The 16,340-nt window shown below is 42.9% G+C and overlaps 1 protein-coding gene across 2 annotated transcripts in view; it reads right to left on the bottom strand.

The window, feature by feature from the left end:
* SLC35F1 (solute carrier family 35 member F1) overlaps positions 1-16,340 on the bottom strand; it is a 375,908-nt gene that overhangs the window by 147,520 nt on the left and 212,048 nt on the right. For both annotated transcript variants that reach the window (XM_074948302.1, XM_074948303.1), the window contains exon 2: positions 5,971-6,146. In XM_074948302.1, the coding sequence (XP_074804403.1) occupies positions 5,971-6,146 (176 nt within the window). The remainder of the gene's footprint in view (positions 1-5,970; positions 6,147-16,340) is intronic.

Below are 16,340 nucleotides of genomic sequence, written 5' to 3'. Positions count from 1 at the left end.
ATTTATTGTTATAACATTGATTTAGCTACATGCACACAAAGAAATTGAAAGGAAAAATTTAGAACTTAATACTTCAATACTGTAACTTCAGTAAGGGTATGCTAATGTTAGCTGTAGTGTGTGTGCATTCTAAATAACTAATAAGCTTAAAGTTGGTCTCTTGTGGAAAATGGAAGGCTGACTTGTATGATTTTGTGAAAAAAAGATTCCTAAGCGAACAAAATAATTGAGATAGTCAAGAATTTTCCTATCAGAATGTCATTCTGATGGAAAATACAGTTTCTTCAGAATTGAAATTTTGCATAGGAAAATCTTGATTTTACTGAAAATATTTGATTTTCCTGATAGAAAAATCAAAATCAAATATTTCATTTTGGGACACTGATCCAAATCAGAATATTTCATTTTGTCAAACTGATCCAAATTATTTTGTTTCAAAGCATTTCAACAAAAAAATAAACTGCCTTTCCATATCATGGTGTTGTCTTATAGGAGTTGTAGCCATGCGTCTATTCACATAGTCAAAGTTAAATAGATGCTTAAAGTGCTTTGCTGGACTGGGGCCTGAGTATTCAGCATTTTGTAGGATAAGGCCCTATCAAGGTTCCTTCCCCACTCTGAACTCTAGGGTACAGATGTGGGGACCTGCATGAAAACCCCCCTAAGCTTATTTCTACCAATTTAGGTTAAAAACTTCCCCAAGGTACAAACTTTGCCTTGTCCTTGAACCCTATGCTGCCACCACCAAGCATTTTAAACAAAGAACAGGGAAAGAGCCCACTTGGAGATGTCTTCCCCCAAAATATCCCCCCAAGCCCTACACCCCCTTTCCTGGGGAAGGCTTGATAAGAATCCTCACCAATTTGTACAGGTGAACACAGACCCAAACCCTTGGATCTTAAGAACAATGAAAAATCAATCAGGTTCTTAAAAGAAGAATTTTAATTAAAGAAAAGGTAAAAGACTCACCTCTGTAAAATCAGGATGGTAAATACCTTACAGGGTAATCAGATTCCCTGTAAATACCTTACAGATAATCTGGAGTACTGTGTCCAGTTTTGGGCCCCACACTACAAGAAGGATGTGGAAAAATTGGAAAGAGTCCAGCGGAGGGCAACAAAAATTATTAGGGGACTGGAACACATGACTTACGAGGAGAGGCTGAGGGAACTGGGATTGTTTAGTCTGCGGAAGAGAAGAATGAGGGGGGATTTGATAGCTGCTTTCAACTACCTGAAAGGGGGTTCAAAAGAGGATGGCTCTAGACCGTTCTCAGTGATAGCTGATGACAGAACAAGGAGTAATGGTCTCAAGTTGCAGTGGGGGAGGTTTAGGTTGGATATTAGGAAAAACTTTTCACTAGGAGGGTGGTGAAACACTGGAATGCGTTACCTAGGGAGGTGGTGGAATCTCCTTCCTTAGATATTTTTAAGGTCAGGCTTGACAAAGCCCTGGCTGGGATGATTTAGTTGGGGATTGGTCCTGCTTTGAGCAGAGGGTTGGACTAGATGACCCCCTGAGGTCCCTTCCAACCCTGATATTCTATGATTCTATGATTCCAAACATAGAGAATCCCTCTAGGCAAAACCTTAAGTTATAAAAAGACACAAAAACAGGAATACACATTCCCTCCAGCACAGCTTATTTTACAAGCCATTAAACAAAAGAAAATCTAACGCATTTTTTAGCTAGATTACTTACTAACTTTACAGGAGTTGGAAGGCTTGCATTCCTGATCTGTTCCCGGCAAAAGCATTGCACAGACAGCCCAAACCCTTTGTCGTCCCCCGCTCCAGATTTGAAAGAATCTTGTCCCCTCATTGGCCATGTTGGGTCAGGTGCCAGCGGGGTTACCTTAGCTTCTTAACCCTTTACAGGTGAAAGGATTTTGCCTCTGGCCAGGAGGGATTTTATAGCACTGTATACAGAAAGGCGGTTACCCTTTCCTTTATATTTATGACAGGCCCATAAGAAGTTTTAAGAATAGATAGGGAATTCCTTGGTTGGGAGGATCTCCAAGCCTGAGCAGCCATACCCAGTTATGGAAAGAACTGTCTCAGATAGATTATACTTTAAGCAAATTTGAAATACTGCATTTGGTACCCAGATATGAAGGTGTTGGACATCCTATAAAAACCTAAGACTGACAGACAGCTAGATCCTTAAACATGTCCAGAAGGAGAGTGGAGGAGCTCATGCCTTTTCCTTCTACAGAAAATCAGTATTTTTCCTCTTTCTAGATCGATGCAGATATCTAGCATGCTAGAAAGCACAATTCTAACTGTTCATGCTAACTGCTGTTGTGAAAACGTAGGGCCATGGAGCATGAGGCCACATTTATGGTGTTGTTTTACTGTGTAGTAGCAGGGACAGATTTTCAGCTGGAATAAGTTGGTGTAGCTCCATTGTCTTCAATATAGCTATGCTGATTTACACAAGGTGAGGATCTAGCCCTGAGTATTTTACACAAAGTTAAAATAAGCAATACAGTGGAGCTATTTATTGTGGCTAAACTAGCCGTGCCACTCTAAGAGGTAAGAGGGAACAGGAAGGCTGATCTGGAAAGATGGGGGTGGGTGGAGGGAAGGAAGTGAACACAGGTGCTAGCAAGACTGGAGATAGAAGTGGGCTATTCAATATGGCAGGGGGGAATTTTCCCCTTTACTGGAAAGATGGTGGACAGTCAGAGAAGGCCAGTCCACACGGGATTCAGGACAAATCTAGATTTGGAAGAGTTCAGTAAAGAAAGGGGAGTCCCACGCAGGGCAGTTAAGGATGCCCCCAAAGAAGTTACTGGAAGCAAGTGTTGCAGTTCCTCAGTGAAATTCTGTTTAGTTTCTCAAGTGAATGCCTCTATATATGCCTATATATTCCTCCCAATCCATTCAGAAAGCAAAAAAAAAAAAAAAATAGGGATGATGTTATTTTTGACTTTTACAAATGTTTTCATGGTTTGTTTTCTGAAAGAGAAAGATGGGGTCATTTAAGAAATCTTAAATTTTGCATATGAAATAGAAGAAGCTAAGCTAGAAAGAAGTTTTCTGATGTGCCCGGCACTTGGAATTGAATCAGTCTGTACAAAACTAATACAATTACTATGTGGTTTTCATCTGGTAATGATGCCAAACAATTAGAGCTGCTAGAAAAACTGTTCTAGTCTAACACACAAATAAAGAATTGAAATAAATACACAAGCAAAAAACCCAATGTGGGGATTGTTGGGAGCAAAGCCATATTTAGGCCTGACAGAAGCCTGCTGTGGATTTTAAGAGTCTGTTCTGATAATGTTTAACAGCATAAGTATAAGTAGAACTATGTATGTGTAAGAAATTGCAGAGTATGTGAGAAGAAAAGAAACTAACTGAAAAAAGCTAGAAAAGACTGGATTGAACTAACACTATATCTGTACTGGTCAGGAAGGAGAGTTAACATGGGAATGAGACACTAATTCATATGTCTAAAAAAAGATAACAAAAACTTATTTCAGCTTGTGTAACAAAGGGAGGTTGAAGCTGTACTGTCCAGTGCGGAAGGTGACTGTGATGAGTTTGTCCTAATGAGCTTCCCACTTGTAAGTAATTGATCACTACTTGCTGAGTGTTTTGCCTTAATAGATATTTATTAGACCCATCTGCTGAGTAAGTGAATCCCAATCCAACAGGGTTTTGTCACATGGCAGTATTAAATGGGCAATAAATGAAATGGCCATGTGCTGCTGTAGTGCTCTGTAGGAATTTTATGGAATGTGCTTGGATTACCGCTTTCCCTTCTTCTCTGTCCATTCCTTGTCCAGGATTTTTCTGGGCATCCTGCCAATTCCAGACATTCCTTCCTGGTAGCCTCTGCTCCAGGCTATTCAGTGGGTGCCCTCCAACTCTTGCCATCATTCTTCTCTGGACCAACTTTAAATAGCAGCCTAATTTAAACACCTTCCATGACCACTGTCCCTCTGGGTCATGCTACCTCAACACCTATGCCCTCTCGTCTAGAATAATTGTGCATATGGCACCAAGTCCTACCCACTCCCAACTTACTTCATGAAGGCTCTTCCCACTGCCACCAAACACTGCTAAGTGAAGGAAATGAGGATGCATTCAAATCCCACTACATCAGGACTTGCAAGGTTTCGCTTAACTCCCCAGCTCTGCTACAGATTTCCAGTATTACCTTGGGCAAGTAACTTAATCTTTCTGTGCCTCAGTTGCTCATCAGGCAATATTAGCATCCCCATTTTGCATTCTCCCAGCCTTTGTCTATCTTGTTTACTCAGCCTGTTAGCCCTGCAGGGCAGGGACAGTCTCCTACTGGATGATCGTTCCTGGTCATGGTGCATTAAGTGTTGGTTTGTGTACCAACAGTCTAATCCACAAAGTTAATCCTTCTTTCTTTCATTTTATACTAGATACCTGTCCATCTGTGCATGGGCCAATTACCAAACTTTCATACCTCAGGCAAAACCATACATTTTTGGCACATTATTTTCAAATTGTGTTAGGATCTTCTGGGGAATTACGTATTGCTCTTCATAGAAAGTTTTAAACAGTTTCAAAACTCAGTGTATGATAGATACGATAATAGTGTTCTAAATCTAAATGTGGAATGGCATCACAGGATATGTCCCAACATAGGCAACATTTAAAATAAAAAAGATATTACGTCGCCCACCTTGTCTCTGCAGTATTTGGTAACATTTTCAAAAACACTTAAGTGCCTTGAGAGCCCAAATCTCATTGAAAGTCCTTACTCACTTAGGAGCCTAAGTCCCGAGTTACTTTTGAAAATGAGACTTTTAGGCTATAACAATTCTGTAAACTGTTTGGTAACAGTTGTGCAAGATCTACACTTGCACTTTCCAGCACAACAGTTTAACCACGGTTTTCCAGAGAGCCTTTGATAATGTTTCCCCAACCCAAACTGAACTAGGAAGGCAAAGAAAGGCTGAGCAGCAACTTCCTGGAGAGAATTCCTAAGGATTGACATTCTCAGAGATAAGCATTCACCAGTTCTGAACATTTTTAATAGATACCAAGTTTTAGAACACTCCAAAACTTTCCAACTTGCAATCTAGACCTAAATGAAGTATAGGAAACAGGAACAAAGGAACAGGAAGAATGTTCACATGGAAATAATCAGGCAGAAAGGATACAGATTTTTCTTTCACACAACACTACTGTATTTGTTATTTATTAAAATAGTCCTTTCTAATGAAAGTTTTTTTCCCTTTCATCCAGAAAGTATATAATTTTTAATGTGTTGTGGAAAAAAGGATCAGTTGATATACATAGAATAAGAATGTCATTAGATGCTTTTGGAAATTTTACACTTTAGCCATTCAAGAGTCTAAGTTCCATTTTTAGGAGCCCAAAGCTCATTTTAAAAAAGGATTTATGAAAATAGCTTTGGGCTCCTAAATCATTTAGGTGTTGCAACGCTAAGCACGGCAGTGCCTAAATACCTTTTAAAAAATCTGGGCCTAAGTCAAATTGAATGAAAGGCAATGGAACTTAGGCTCCTGAGTGAGTTAGATGCTTTTAAAAAACAGGATTTGAGTGCTTTGGAAAATGTTGTGCACAGTGACTAGATCAGAGGTCCCCAACCTGTGGGGTGCGCCCCCCTAGAAGGGTGTGGAGGAATGTTCAGTGGGGCATGGCTGGGGCCTGGGCCAGCCCCTATGGGGGGGCAGGGAGGGAGCACCACGCAGCTCCGCTCCTGGCCCTAGCCGCCGGGGCACCAGAGGCTGGCACCAACCCCCCAGGGGGAGGCTCCGCTCCCACCCCCACCTCTGGCCCTAGCCTTGGCCCCCTTACCCCTGTCTGTGTCCCTCCCTCCCAGAGCTGTGGCCCTGCTCCTGGGCCCGGCTCCAGGGAGCGGGACAGGGGGGTGGGATAAGTAAAAAGTTTGGGGATCACTGGACTAGATTCTACAAAATAGCTTACAGAAGCTACTTCCCTTCCAAAGAATGGTACTTACCTTGTCTGACAGCTAGTGTAGTGGTGTAGACCAAAAACAGGAGGATGTAATTGAGGAAGCTCTGAAAAACAGGAGTGTTGGCATGGAAATCCTCTGACAAATACTTGCTGGTCAGGCCAATGCCACAGATAAGAAGGGACAAAACCTGGCCAAGAGCCACAGACAGCAAGAGCTCCCTAAAAGAAACAAGAAAAAACACAGACATAAAACACTCAGCCTCTCAGCCATCCAAGAAATTCTTATCCTCCTCCAAGGAGCGTAAATCCAAATGAAAGTGTTAAAACATGGTAAGAAATATGATGGCCTTGATCTGTAATGTACCTGGTAGGAGTTGTCTAATAAATATTACCATCTCTTTCCTCAGCATTTACTGAAATACTTACCAAACACACTGGCTTTTGTTCATGTATTATAAAAACCTCTTGATTATGGAAGAATAACTGTGAAATTTCACGCACACAACACAAGGGAAAGATTTGGTGGATATGGGCCCATATAGTCGTAAAACTTCCTCGCCCCTTCCCCAGATTTGCTTGTGTGTGTCTCAAAGGAAAAGCCCAGGAGTATAATTTCACATTTGCAATACAATGGAAGTGTATGGCTGTCCCAGTATTTAGTATGTGTCTCTCTGTATACAAAACCAAATAGAGAAAAAACCCCATTTTATCATGTTTCTAGATCTACGTTTTTATAAAATCAAAATGTATGAATGTACTGGCTTCCTTCGTTTGTTCTTTCATCTCATTTCCATTTTGCTTTCATTTCTTTCCTTCTACTGTGTATCTTTTCTTCAGTCTTTTTCACCTTCTTGTTTCTCTCCTCCACTCTTTACTTTTCTGTGGATTTTTCCTCTTTGAAAAAATTCTTTTCATCACTTCTTTTACTCCAAAAAACTTCCTTATCTCAACTGGCCTCTTGCTTCAGTTTATCCTTCCATTCCTCATCCCCACCATTTGCCTTTTTCTTCCTCCATATTCCTTCTTTCTTCTGCCTCCCCCTCTCCTGTTCAATACTCCGCCCTCTTCCCTTCCCCCGGCCCCGGCATGTTCTCCCTCAGCATCCTCATCAATTTCTCCTTCCTGCCCGTCCAGTCCTGTTTCTTTGTTATCTCTTTGCACCACAGTTCACTTCAACCCAGATAAAGAACATTCAAGTGTTACTTGCTTGTGCTTCCAGCTTTGTTACAGGATATTCTACACATGCAACATGGGCATCATTTTTTGAAAAATGTACCCTTGAGACGAATTTACTGAGACCATACCCAGACACTATTTTGTCCCTACAGTTGTGCTGATGCCAAGTCTATTCCATGTCTGTGTCCTGCTCGGGGTGGGGGTGGGGGTGGGGGTGAAGCAGGGGGGACAGGCAAGGCAGCATGTCAGTGTGGAACACTGTTCATCTGTGATGAAAATCTTTTTGGTACACCACCATCTCCAAATATTAAAAATCTTTCAATGTTGTTTCCCTCTCCCTGCCATATCTCCCTCAGAGTGACTGAATATTTGGCAGCTGTGAAGAGCTAGGCTACAAAGACCCCTTTCTTAGTAACCTCAGGTGTCAGATTTGTTTCCCCCTTTCTCAAGCAATCCTCCTTCTACTGTGTCTTGGTGCCAGTCATGGTATGAAACAACCAAACAGGCCCAGGGAAGCACAAGCTGTTGTATAGCACCTTCTCCCCCTTTCCCCTGCCCATCTCCCTCTCCCACACCAAAAAAACCCAAGCAATCTGACAGAGAGAGAACAACCTTCACTGTGCTAGATCCTGCACTCTTCAGGAAGTTTTTGGATTGGTGGAATCTAAGATCATGTGACGTTGCACTCCATATGCTTTATGAAAATATGCTTATGAATGTGAGTATGATGTAACTGGAATATGCTTTATGCAAAAGGTGTCTTGTAAGGTATCATTACAAAGCTTATAATCTACTGAGTGTTTTCATCTTATTTGTTTGCATGTATTATTTCTATGTCTGAAGTTAGGAAAATAAGATATAAATTTGTATCACTGATGTAAACATATTAAGTGGAGGCCATGAAGGGTGCTTCAGAAACAATCAGTTATAAATGGCCTTAGTTACTTGAAAGCCTTCCTGTGTACGTGTGGGCCAGCCCATCAGGAATAGAGACTTGGGTCTTACAGTGATATGTGACCATGTCACCTGATAATGAAATCCATCTTAAATCTGGTACTTTTCCATTTAGAAGGAGGGATGGGGACCCAGAGAGACAAAGGATTCCCATCTTGTGCCAAAGCTATAAAAGGGGGTGGAGCAGGACAAAGGCGGCTGTCAGTCATGAGAAAACCCCTTCTTTCCACCTAAGATGTGAGTATGATGCTGGAACTAACAAGGACTATACCAGGGGAAAGAATAGGACCCAGATTAGGAAGAAGTCTAGTCTGTAAAAGAAGCGTATTGGAACATCTCTGAGAGTGAGCTATTACCTGTAATCAGTTTCTTAATGTATATGGGGAAAGCAGTGGATGTGATCTATCATGACTTTAGCAAAGCTTTTGATATGGTCTCCCACTGTATTCTTGCCAGCAAGTTAAAGAAGCATGAATTGGATGAATGGACTATAAGGTGGACAGAAAGTTGGCTAGATTGTCGGGCTCAACGGGTAGTGATCAACGGCTCGATGTCTAGTTAGCAGACAGTATCAAGCGGAGTACCCCAGGGGCCGGTCGTGGGGCTGGTTTTGTTCAACATCATTATCAATGATCTGGATGATGGGATGAACTGCACCCTCAGCAAGTTCGCAGATGACACTAAGATGGGGGGAGAGGTAGATAAGCAGGAGGGTAGGGATAGGGTCCAGAGTGACCGAGACAAATTGGAGGATTGGGCCAAAAGAAATCTGATGAGGTTCAACAAGGACAAGTGCAGAGTCCTGCACTTAGGAAGGAAGAATCCCATGCACCACTACAGGTTGGGGACTGACTGGCTAAGCAGCAGTTCTGCAGAAAAGGATGTGGGGATTACAGTGAACGAGAAGCTGGATATGAGTCAGCTAGTGTGTGCCCTCATTGCCAAGAAGGCCACCAGCATATTGGGCTATATTAATAGGAGCATGCCAGCAGACCGAGAGAAGTGATTATTCCCTTCTATTTGGTACTGGTGAGGCCATACCTGGAGTATTGTGTCCAGTTTTGGTCCCACCACTACAGAAGGGATGTGGACAAATTGGAGAGAGTCCAGCAGAGGGCAATGAAAATGATTAGGGGGCTGGGGCACAAGACTTACAAGGAGAGGCGGAGGGAACTGGGGTTATTTAGTCTGCAGAAGAGAAGAGTGAGGGGGGATTTGATAGCAGCCTTCAACTACCTGAAGGGGGGTTCCAAAAAGGATGGGGCTAAGCTGTTCTCAGTGGTGGCAGCTGACAGAACAAGAAGCAATGGTCTCAAGCTGCGGTGAGGGAGGTCTAGGTTGGATATTAGGAAACACTATTTCACTAGGAGGGTGGTGAAGCACTGGAATGGTTTACGTAGGGAGGTGGTAGAAACTCCATCCTTACAGGTTTTTAAGGCCTGGCTTGACAAAGCCCTGGTTGGGATGATTTAGTTCAGGGGTGGCCAACCTGAGCCTGAGAAGGAGCCAGAATTTACCAATGTACATTGCCAAAGAGCCACAGTAATACGTCAGCAGCCCCCCATCTGCTCTGCCCCCCCCCACTCCCAGCACCTCCCGCCCACTGGCAGCCCCGCCGATCTGCGACTCCGCCTCCTTCCCCGCACCTCCTGATCAGCTGTTTTGTGGCGTGCAGGAGGCTCTGGGGGGGAAGGGGAGAGGAATGAGGGCATGGCAGGCTGAGGGGACGGGGCAGAAAGGGGTGGAGTGGAGTGGGGGCAGCAGGGCCTGTGGTAGAGCCAGAGGTTGAGCAGTGAGCAGCCCCCGGCACATTGGAAAGTTGGCACCTGTAGCTCCAGCCCAGGAGTTGGTGCCTATACAAGGAGCCGCATATTAACTTCTGAAGAGCCGCATATGGCTCCGGAGCCAGAGGTTGGCTAATTTAGTTGATGTTGGTCAGGGGATTGGTCTAGATGACCTCCTGAGGTCTCTTCCAACCCTAAAATTCTATGATTCTAGGCTTAGACTTGCGTGTTTTGTTTTATTTTGCTTTGTGACTTACTTTGTTCTGTTATTACTTGAAACCATTTAAATCCTACTTTTATACTTAATAAAATCACTTCTGTTTATTAATAAACCCAGAATAAGTGATTAATGCCTGGGGGGAGCAAACAGCTGTGCATACCTCTCTATCACTGTTATAGAGAGTGGGCAATTTATGAATTTACCCTGTATAAGTCTTATACAGAGTAAAACGGATGTATTTGGGGTTTGGATCCCATTGGGAACTGGGTGTCTGGGTGCCGGAGAGGTAACCTGCTGGGCTGTTTTTGGTTAAGGTCTGTAGCTTTGGGGGCATGGCCCAGACCCTGAGTCTGTGTTGTAGCAGTCTAACACGTCTCGCTCAACAAGGCAGGGTTCTGGAGTCCCAAGCTGGCAGGGAAAACGGGCTCAGAGGTAATTTCAGCACATCAGGTGGCAGTCCCAAGGGGGTCTCTGTGACTGGACCCATCACACATATAACCACTCCTTCCACCCTTACATCTTTCACTCAGATACAAAACACGCCTCTATGAAATAAAGACATCCAACTGGGATGGTGTCACAGGATGGCTGGGCCTTGTAATTAAAAACAGATCCAGCTCCCCTGTTCTAGAGCAGGTGCTCACAGTCGAGCCAGTTAAGGGGACAGGGCTGCACCTGGGCTATAGCAGTCAGAGGGAGCGCATTGAAGACAGAGCTACAAGGAACTGTGCAGTAAAGATGCAGGAAGAGAGGGTCTCTGAATAAGGGACTGGGGCTGGTTAAGAAGACCCAGATGGAAGGTGTGTTTATCCTTTGGAGAAGGCAGGCCGGGCTTTGGACCTTCTCCAGCTGCTTAGACAGCAGAAAGAGACAGTGCTTTGGGGGCTTTGCCCAGTTTAAGACTGGGTTGAAGATTTTTTTTTAATTATTATTAATACAAAACTCCACACCCAAGAAGGGCTGTGAGTGGATGAGCAAAACTGCAGGCAGTTCTATTTAAGGAGCCCTGAAGAAGGGAAAACTGAGGCAGACACTGTAGCGGCACTCCTGGCCACAAGAGGGTGCTTGGGCGGTGGCCACCATGTTAAAGATGCCAACAGAAGAGACTAGTATTAGTGCTAAAGAAACCACATATCCATAATCCTTGCCACTGCTGCCCATTGATGAGATACTGTAAATGTGAAGACTCACTGAAATTTAGGCAGATCCATCTCCTAGACACTTGTAGTCCTTTTTTATCCATTTAGATGCTGCTTCAATTACTGTCTTTTCTCTAAAATGGAGGTTCATGCAGCAGCATCCTCTTGTTACTCTATGCTAGGGACCTTTATAGGTGGTGCTTGAATTGCGGAGTTAAATGCATGACATATTCCATATATGGCCATCGGCAAGCATCACATAGATACATAACACATCTACAATAGAACTATTGTGGAGGCAAGTGCCTCAGTTTTTATTCTCTTACTCAGAAAAGTGGACACACTCATTTTATCACTCATGGAAGGAGGTTAGCAATAGTGTTTTTTGCTCCACATGGTGGTCCACTGCTGGACACCACTAATCTTGGCAGATCCTTCTTTTATTGAGAGGCATGATGATGTGGCCCTCATGAGCAGTGTGTGCATAAAGTCAGACCTTGGTTCTCTTCCCCTCCAATATATGTCACCTTGGATTGATAGGCTATCCCAAATCTCACATAGAAAGTAACTAGTTAATTTGGCAGGGCTTTATGTCAGAATCATTGCCATCCACAGGATAAGCTTCAGGTCTGCCAACAGTCATTTCTGTCTAAGTAGAAGTGAAATATTTTCCAACAGCTGGTTCATTAACATTTCATCCTGCATGATACCAAATTCACAAGTGAGAATTCTTCTCTTAAGACACCTATACAACTGCCTACAGTCCTATTTATAGGATGTCCTCTACTTCTAAATGTAACATTTGGTAACAATATTAATGGCTACTTAGCAGTTCTGCTGATTTTTTCAGTGCAATTGCATATTCTGTGTTGGTCTTTGTAGCTACAGATGGGTCAGTGTTCAGTTAATTCTTTGTCCTCAGCCCCTCGGTGATGCAGTAGAATAGCTTTTCATCTCTGCTAAGTATTCAACTCTTGCATTTGCTATTAATAGGGTTGCCAACCCTACAGGATTCCTGGAGTCTTCAGGAATTACAGATTAATCTTTAATTAAAGATTGTCATGTGATGAAATCTCCAGGAATACATCCAGCCAAAATTGGCAACTCTAGCTATTAAACATCCTTAAATCAGCTCTTACTATTGCCTCCACAGTATGGCTGGAATTCCCAATGGAGACAGAAAAGCAGTTAAAAGTGCAATAGAATTAGAGGGGGGCAAGAATCAAGACTCCTCCTCTGAAAGTACACAAACTTTCGAACAGTTTGGATGTGGATCAGAATATTATCTCTAAACAGAATTCACCTTTTGAATATAACCAATGTAAACAAAACCCATGTCCCTAGAGTCACTGAATCCCTTAAAGCACTTTAACAAAAAAGTATCTTATAATTAGTGCTACAGAACAACAGAAAGTTCTTCTCTAACCTAGGAAGTGAAGACTAAAATCATATAGCCACACCCTGTTGCAATATATCATGCACTCAGAAACAACATGGTCAAGCCCTACTGTTTTTGCTTCCCTCCCCCTGGCATATTCCATCTCCAAAGTAAGAGTTCTACTGAGTAGGGTGGCTCAAGGGAGAAAGGCTGAAGTCTCTTAGCCTCCTAATTGCCATTGATCCTCTTTATAGTCCAGCTTCCTTTTTTTACTTCCCACCTTTCTTTTGTTTGAGTCTTGCTTCTGAGCTTGATCACACAGCTTTCTGACTATACAGTACTGCACGGGTTGGAAGGTAGGGGAAGGTGTCCTATAAGGTCTTTTCCATCTTTCATTTCTATTATTTTCTATTTAGAGCGTCAGCTTTTCTGTGCAGGGACTCTCTTCTACAGCAATGAACATAGTGTTAACATTTAACAAAGTATTATGAATGATTAAATGGTCATGCATTTATTGGAAATAGAAAAAATTCATGTAGTCCTTAAATTGCATCAGCACTCAAAATACTGGACTGTACAAACTCAAGATGGGATTAGAAAAGTATACTGTGTGCTTCCTCCAGTCAGAACTTGGTTTATGATTTTGTGGATGGCATGTGAGGCAGAATAGAACTCAGCCTGCTCTTTGATAGCTGCTCTGTTTCTGCAGCATAAACATTAATCAATACTTATATTCAATAATATGCAGAAATGGCTCAAACGAACACGGAATGCAGATCTCCTGAGTAGGAAGGCCATTCTATACAGGGCCGGCTCTAGGCACCAACAAAACAAGCAGGTGCTTGGGGCGGCACATTTCTAGGGGCGGCACTCCAGCACAGGCCATGCCGCCCCTTGAAATGTGTCCCCGCCGCCCCAGCTCGCCTCCGCCTGCTCCCCTGAGCTCGCCACCGCCGCTCGGCTTCTCCCCCTTCCCTCCCAGGCTTGCAGCGTGCCAAACAGCTTTGGACACACTCAGTAACATCTCTTTCAGTTTTAGGGTAATACTTAAACTGTGGAAAACTGGGAAATATTTTTATAAATATCATATGCCCCTCAGTGTGTGTGTGATATTACCCTGCCTTAAAGCATAATTAGATCAATAATTAGATTTGTCAGAAGCTGGGAATGGGTGACAGGAGATGGATCACTTGATGATTACCTGTTCTATTCACTCGCTCTGAAGGACCTGGCATTGGCCACAGTTGGAAGACAGGATACTGGGCTAGATGGACCCAATATGGCCATTTTTATGTTCTAAAAAGGTTAAAGAAACCAGGCAGAAAAGGTAAAAGCACAGTGACCTAGATAAGGAGTGTCCCCTCAAACACAATAGCCAGTTTTACAGCCATGAGGAGTCCTGGCAACAGGGCTGTTTGCCAAGGCTGAGAATCTGAAGAGATCAAAAGACACTGGTCACTGAAAGGACCTACCCTACAGAAAAGGATGAAGTTGTCTTTGGCTACAGACTGACACAGAAACACTGACTGTGAATTAGAGGTTTGCAGTGGGGAAGCTGTAACTTGGTCACCAAGAGAAAGGAGTATACAAAGGCTAAGTCATCTCTACCCAGGGGCCTGAAGGAGTCACCAAGTGTAAGAAAGCATTATTTATTTATTTTAAATCCATTTCTTGAGGGCTGTGTACTTTTTCACATATAAATCATACTTTGTTTTGAAGAATCTGCTTCTGTTCTCCTTCATACTGTTACTGTCCTGAAGGGAACTCATGCAGGTGCCAAGTCCATTGGACTTGCTGTGTCACATGGTTGGCAACTAGGGTGGTGTGACTAAATGTCCAGTTGGATCACAGGGTCCCACCCCAAAGAGAAGTAGAGGCATGGGCCTGCCACTTGAAAGGGGACTGAAAAGTGTCTCTGAAGGGGCAGCCTACCCAGAGACTGTGGCACAACCATTGAAAAGAAATTAGTTCTTTGGCTGTGGAAAACCTATCGCTTTCTTCAGAAAAAGCATCACCAAACAAATCCAACGATTACTTAAATCCATTCTCTGCGTACTGTGAGTCCTTTTTTAAAGTCTCACAGTGTGGCTGAAACATGCAATATTTCAGAAACCCTGTGTTTTAACTGCAATATTTTTCTAAGTCCTTTTTGATGCTTCCAGCCATACGTACAGAGTATGTCACAAAGAGAATGACTTCTTCTGTTAGCCATCAGTAGTACACGTCCTTTAAGCAAGTGCGACTCATTCATAAGATGAAGAAAAGTAGTAGGTTTTGATTGGGGGGCCTCAGTATACAGCGTCAAAGAGAGACTCACTACAAAAATGTTAAAGATGGAAAAGGGGCTTTCGGTGTGTTTCCCCAGTTTCGGAGCCTACTCTTACTATTTGTGTTTTCTGTTTCTCTACCCCTTATCCCATTTACAAGTCATAATAGAGCAAGCCACCATAAGCTCTTTCCCTTTTCCCACTCAGGCCCCATTTCATTGCTAGGTCCCCATTGCATCACTTACAACATACCTTAAAGGGTGAAATCTCCTGGTACTTTTAATCTCCAGAGATTGGAAAAGTACCAGTCCCTCAACATAACTCAATCTCTGCCAGACAGGGTCTGAGCCTGGCAGATTGTCTCCTGACCCGAGTCTTTACCAGGTGAGCAGCAGTCTATATAATAGTTTCATAGTATGGTGTAAGAACAGGCATAGAGGTAGAAATATACTTCAGAGACTGAGTTATTTATCAAAATATTATACGGATGTATTTTGAAAGGAAAGAAGGATCTCATTTGGAGACTGGTTACTGTTAACCCAGATTAAAATTGATGAGGGCCTGTATTTCATTTGAGTGCATGGTTTTACCAAACTACCTTTGAGGGCATTTTAATGTATTAATATAAACAGCAAAAGAAAAGAGATCACTATCTCAAAAATTTTAGTCTGAGTTCATTAGGAATTTCATGTTCCTCTGTGACTATCAGACCAGCTTTATTTGAAATTTTTGAATATGGATGTGGCACCCTAACTTTAGGTACCCATCGTTAATTTTGACTTTTCTGTCACTTTCTATCTCAGGAAGAAAGGGAAAGAAGTATGAACATAAGAATGGCCCTAGTGGGTCAGACTAAAGGTCCATCTAGCCCAGTATGCGGTCTTCCAACAGTGGCCAGTGCCAGGTGCCCCAGAGGGAATGAACAGAACAGGTAATCATCAAGTGATCCATCCCCTGTTGCTCATTCCCAGCTTCTGGCAAACAGAGGCTAGGGATACTATTCCTGCCCATCCTGGCTAATAGCCATTGGTGGAACTATCCTCCATGATTTTATCTAGTTCTTTTTTGAACCCTGTTATGGCCTTCACAACATCCTCTGGCAAGGAGCTCCACGGGTTGACTGTGTGTTGTGTGAAGAAATACTTCCTTTTATTTTAAACCTGCTGCCTATTAATTTCATTTGCTGACCCCTAGTTCTTGTGTTATGAGAAGTAGTAAACAACACTTCCTTATCTACTTTCTCTACATCAGTCACAATTTTATAGACCTCAATCATATCTCCCCTCAGCCGTCTCTTTTCCAAGCTGAAAAGTCCCAGTCTTATTAATCTCTCCTCATATGGAAGCCGTTCCATACCCCTAACCATTTTTGTTGCCCTTTTCTGTACCTTTTCCAATTCCAAGTATGGTTTGAACCCAAATGTCAACACAAAAATAGGACGCTGCTGCTGCAGTATGGAAAAGCTCTTAGGGACACACCAGGAAAATGGACATCA

Source organism: Natator depressus, chromosome 3 (assembly GCF_965152275.1).
Source record: "Natator depressus isolate rNatDep1 chromosome 3, rNatDep2.hap1, whole genome shotgun sequence".
NCBI classification, from domain to species: Eukaryota; Metazoa; Chordata; order Testudines; family Cheloniidae; genus Natator; species Natator depressus.
This window is presented reverse-complemented; position numbering and strand designations above follow the sequence as displayed.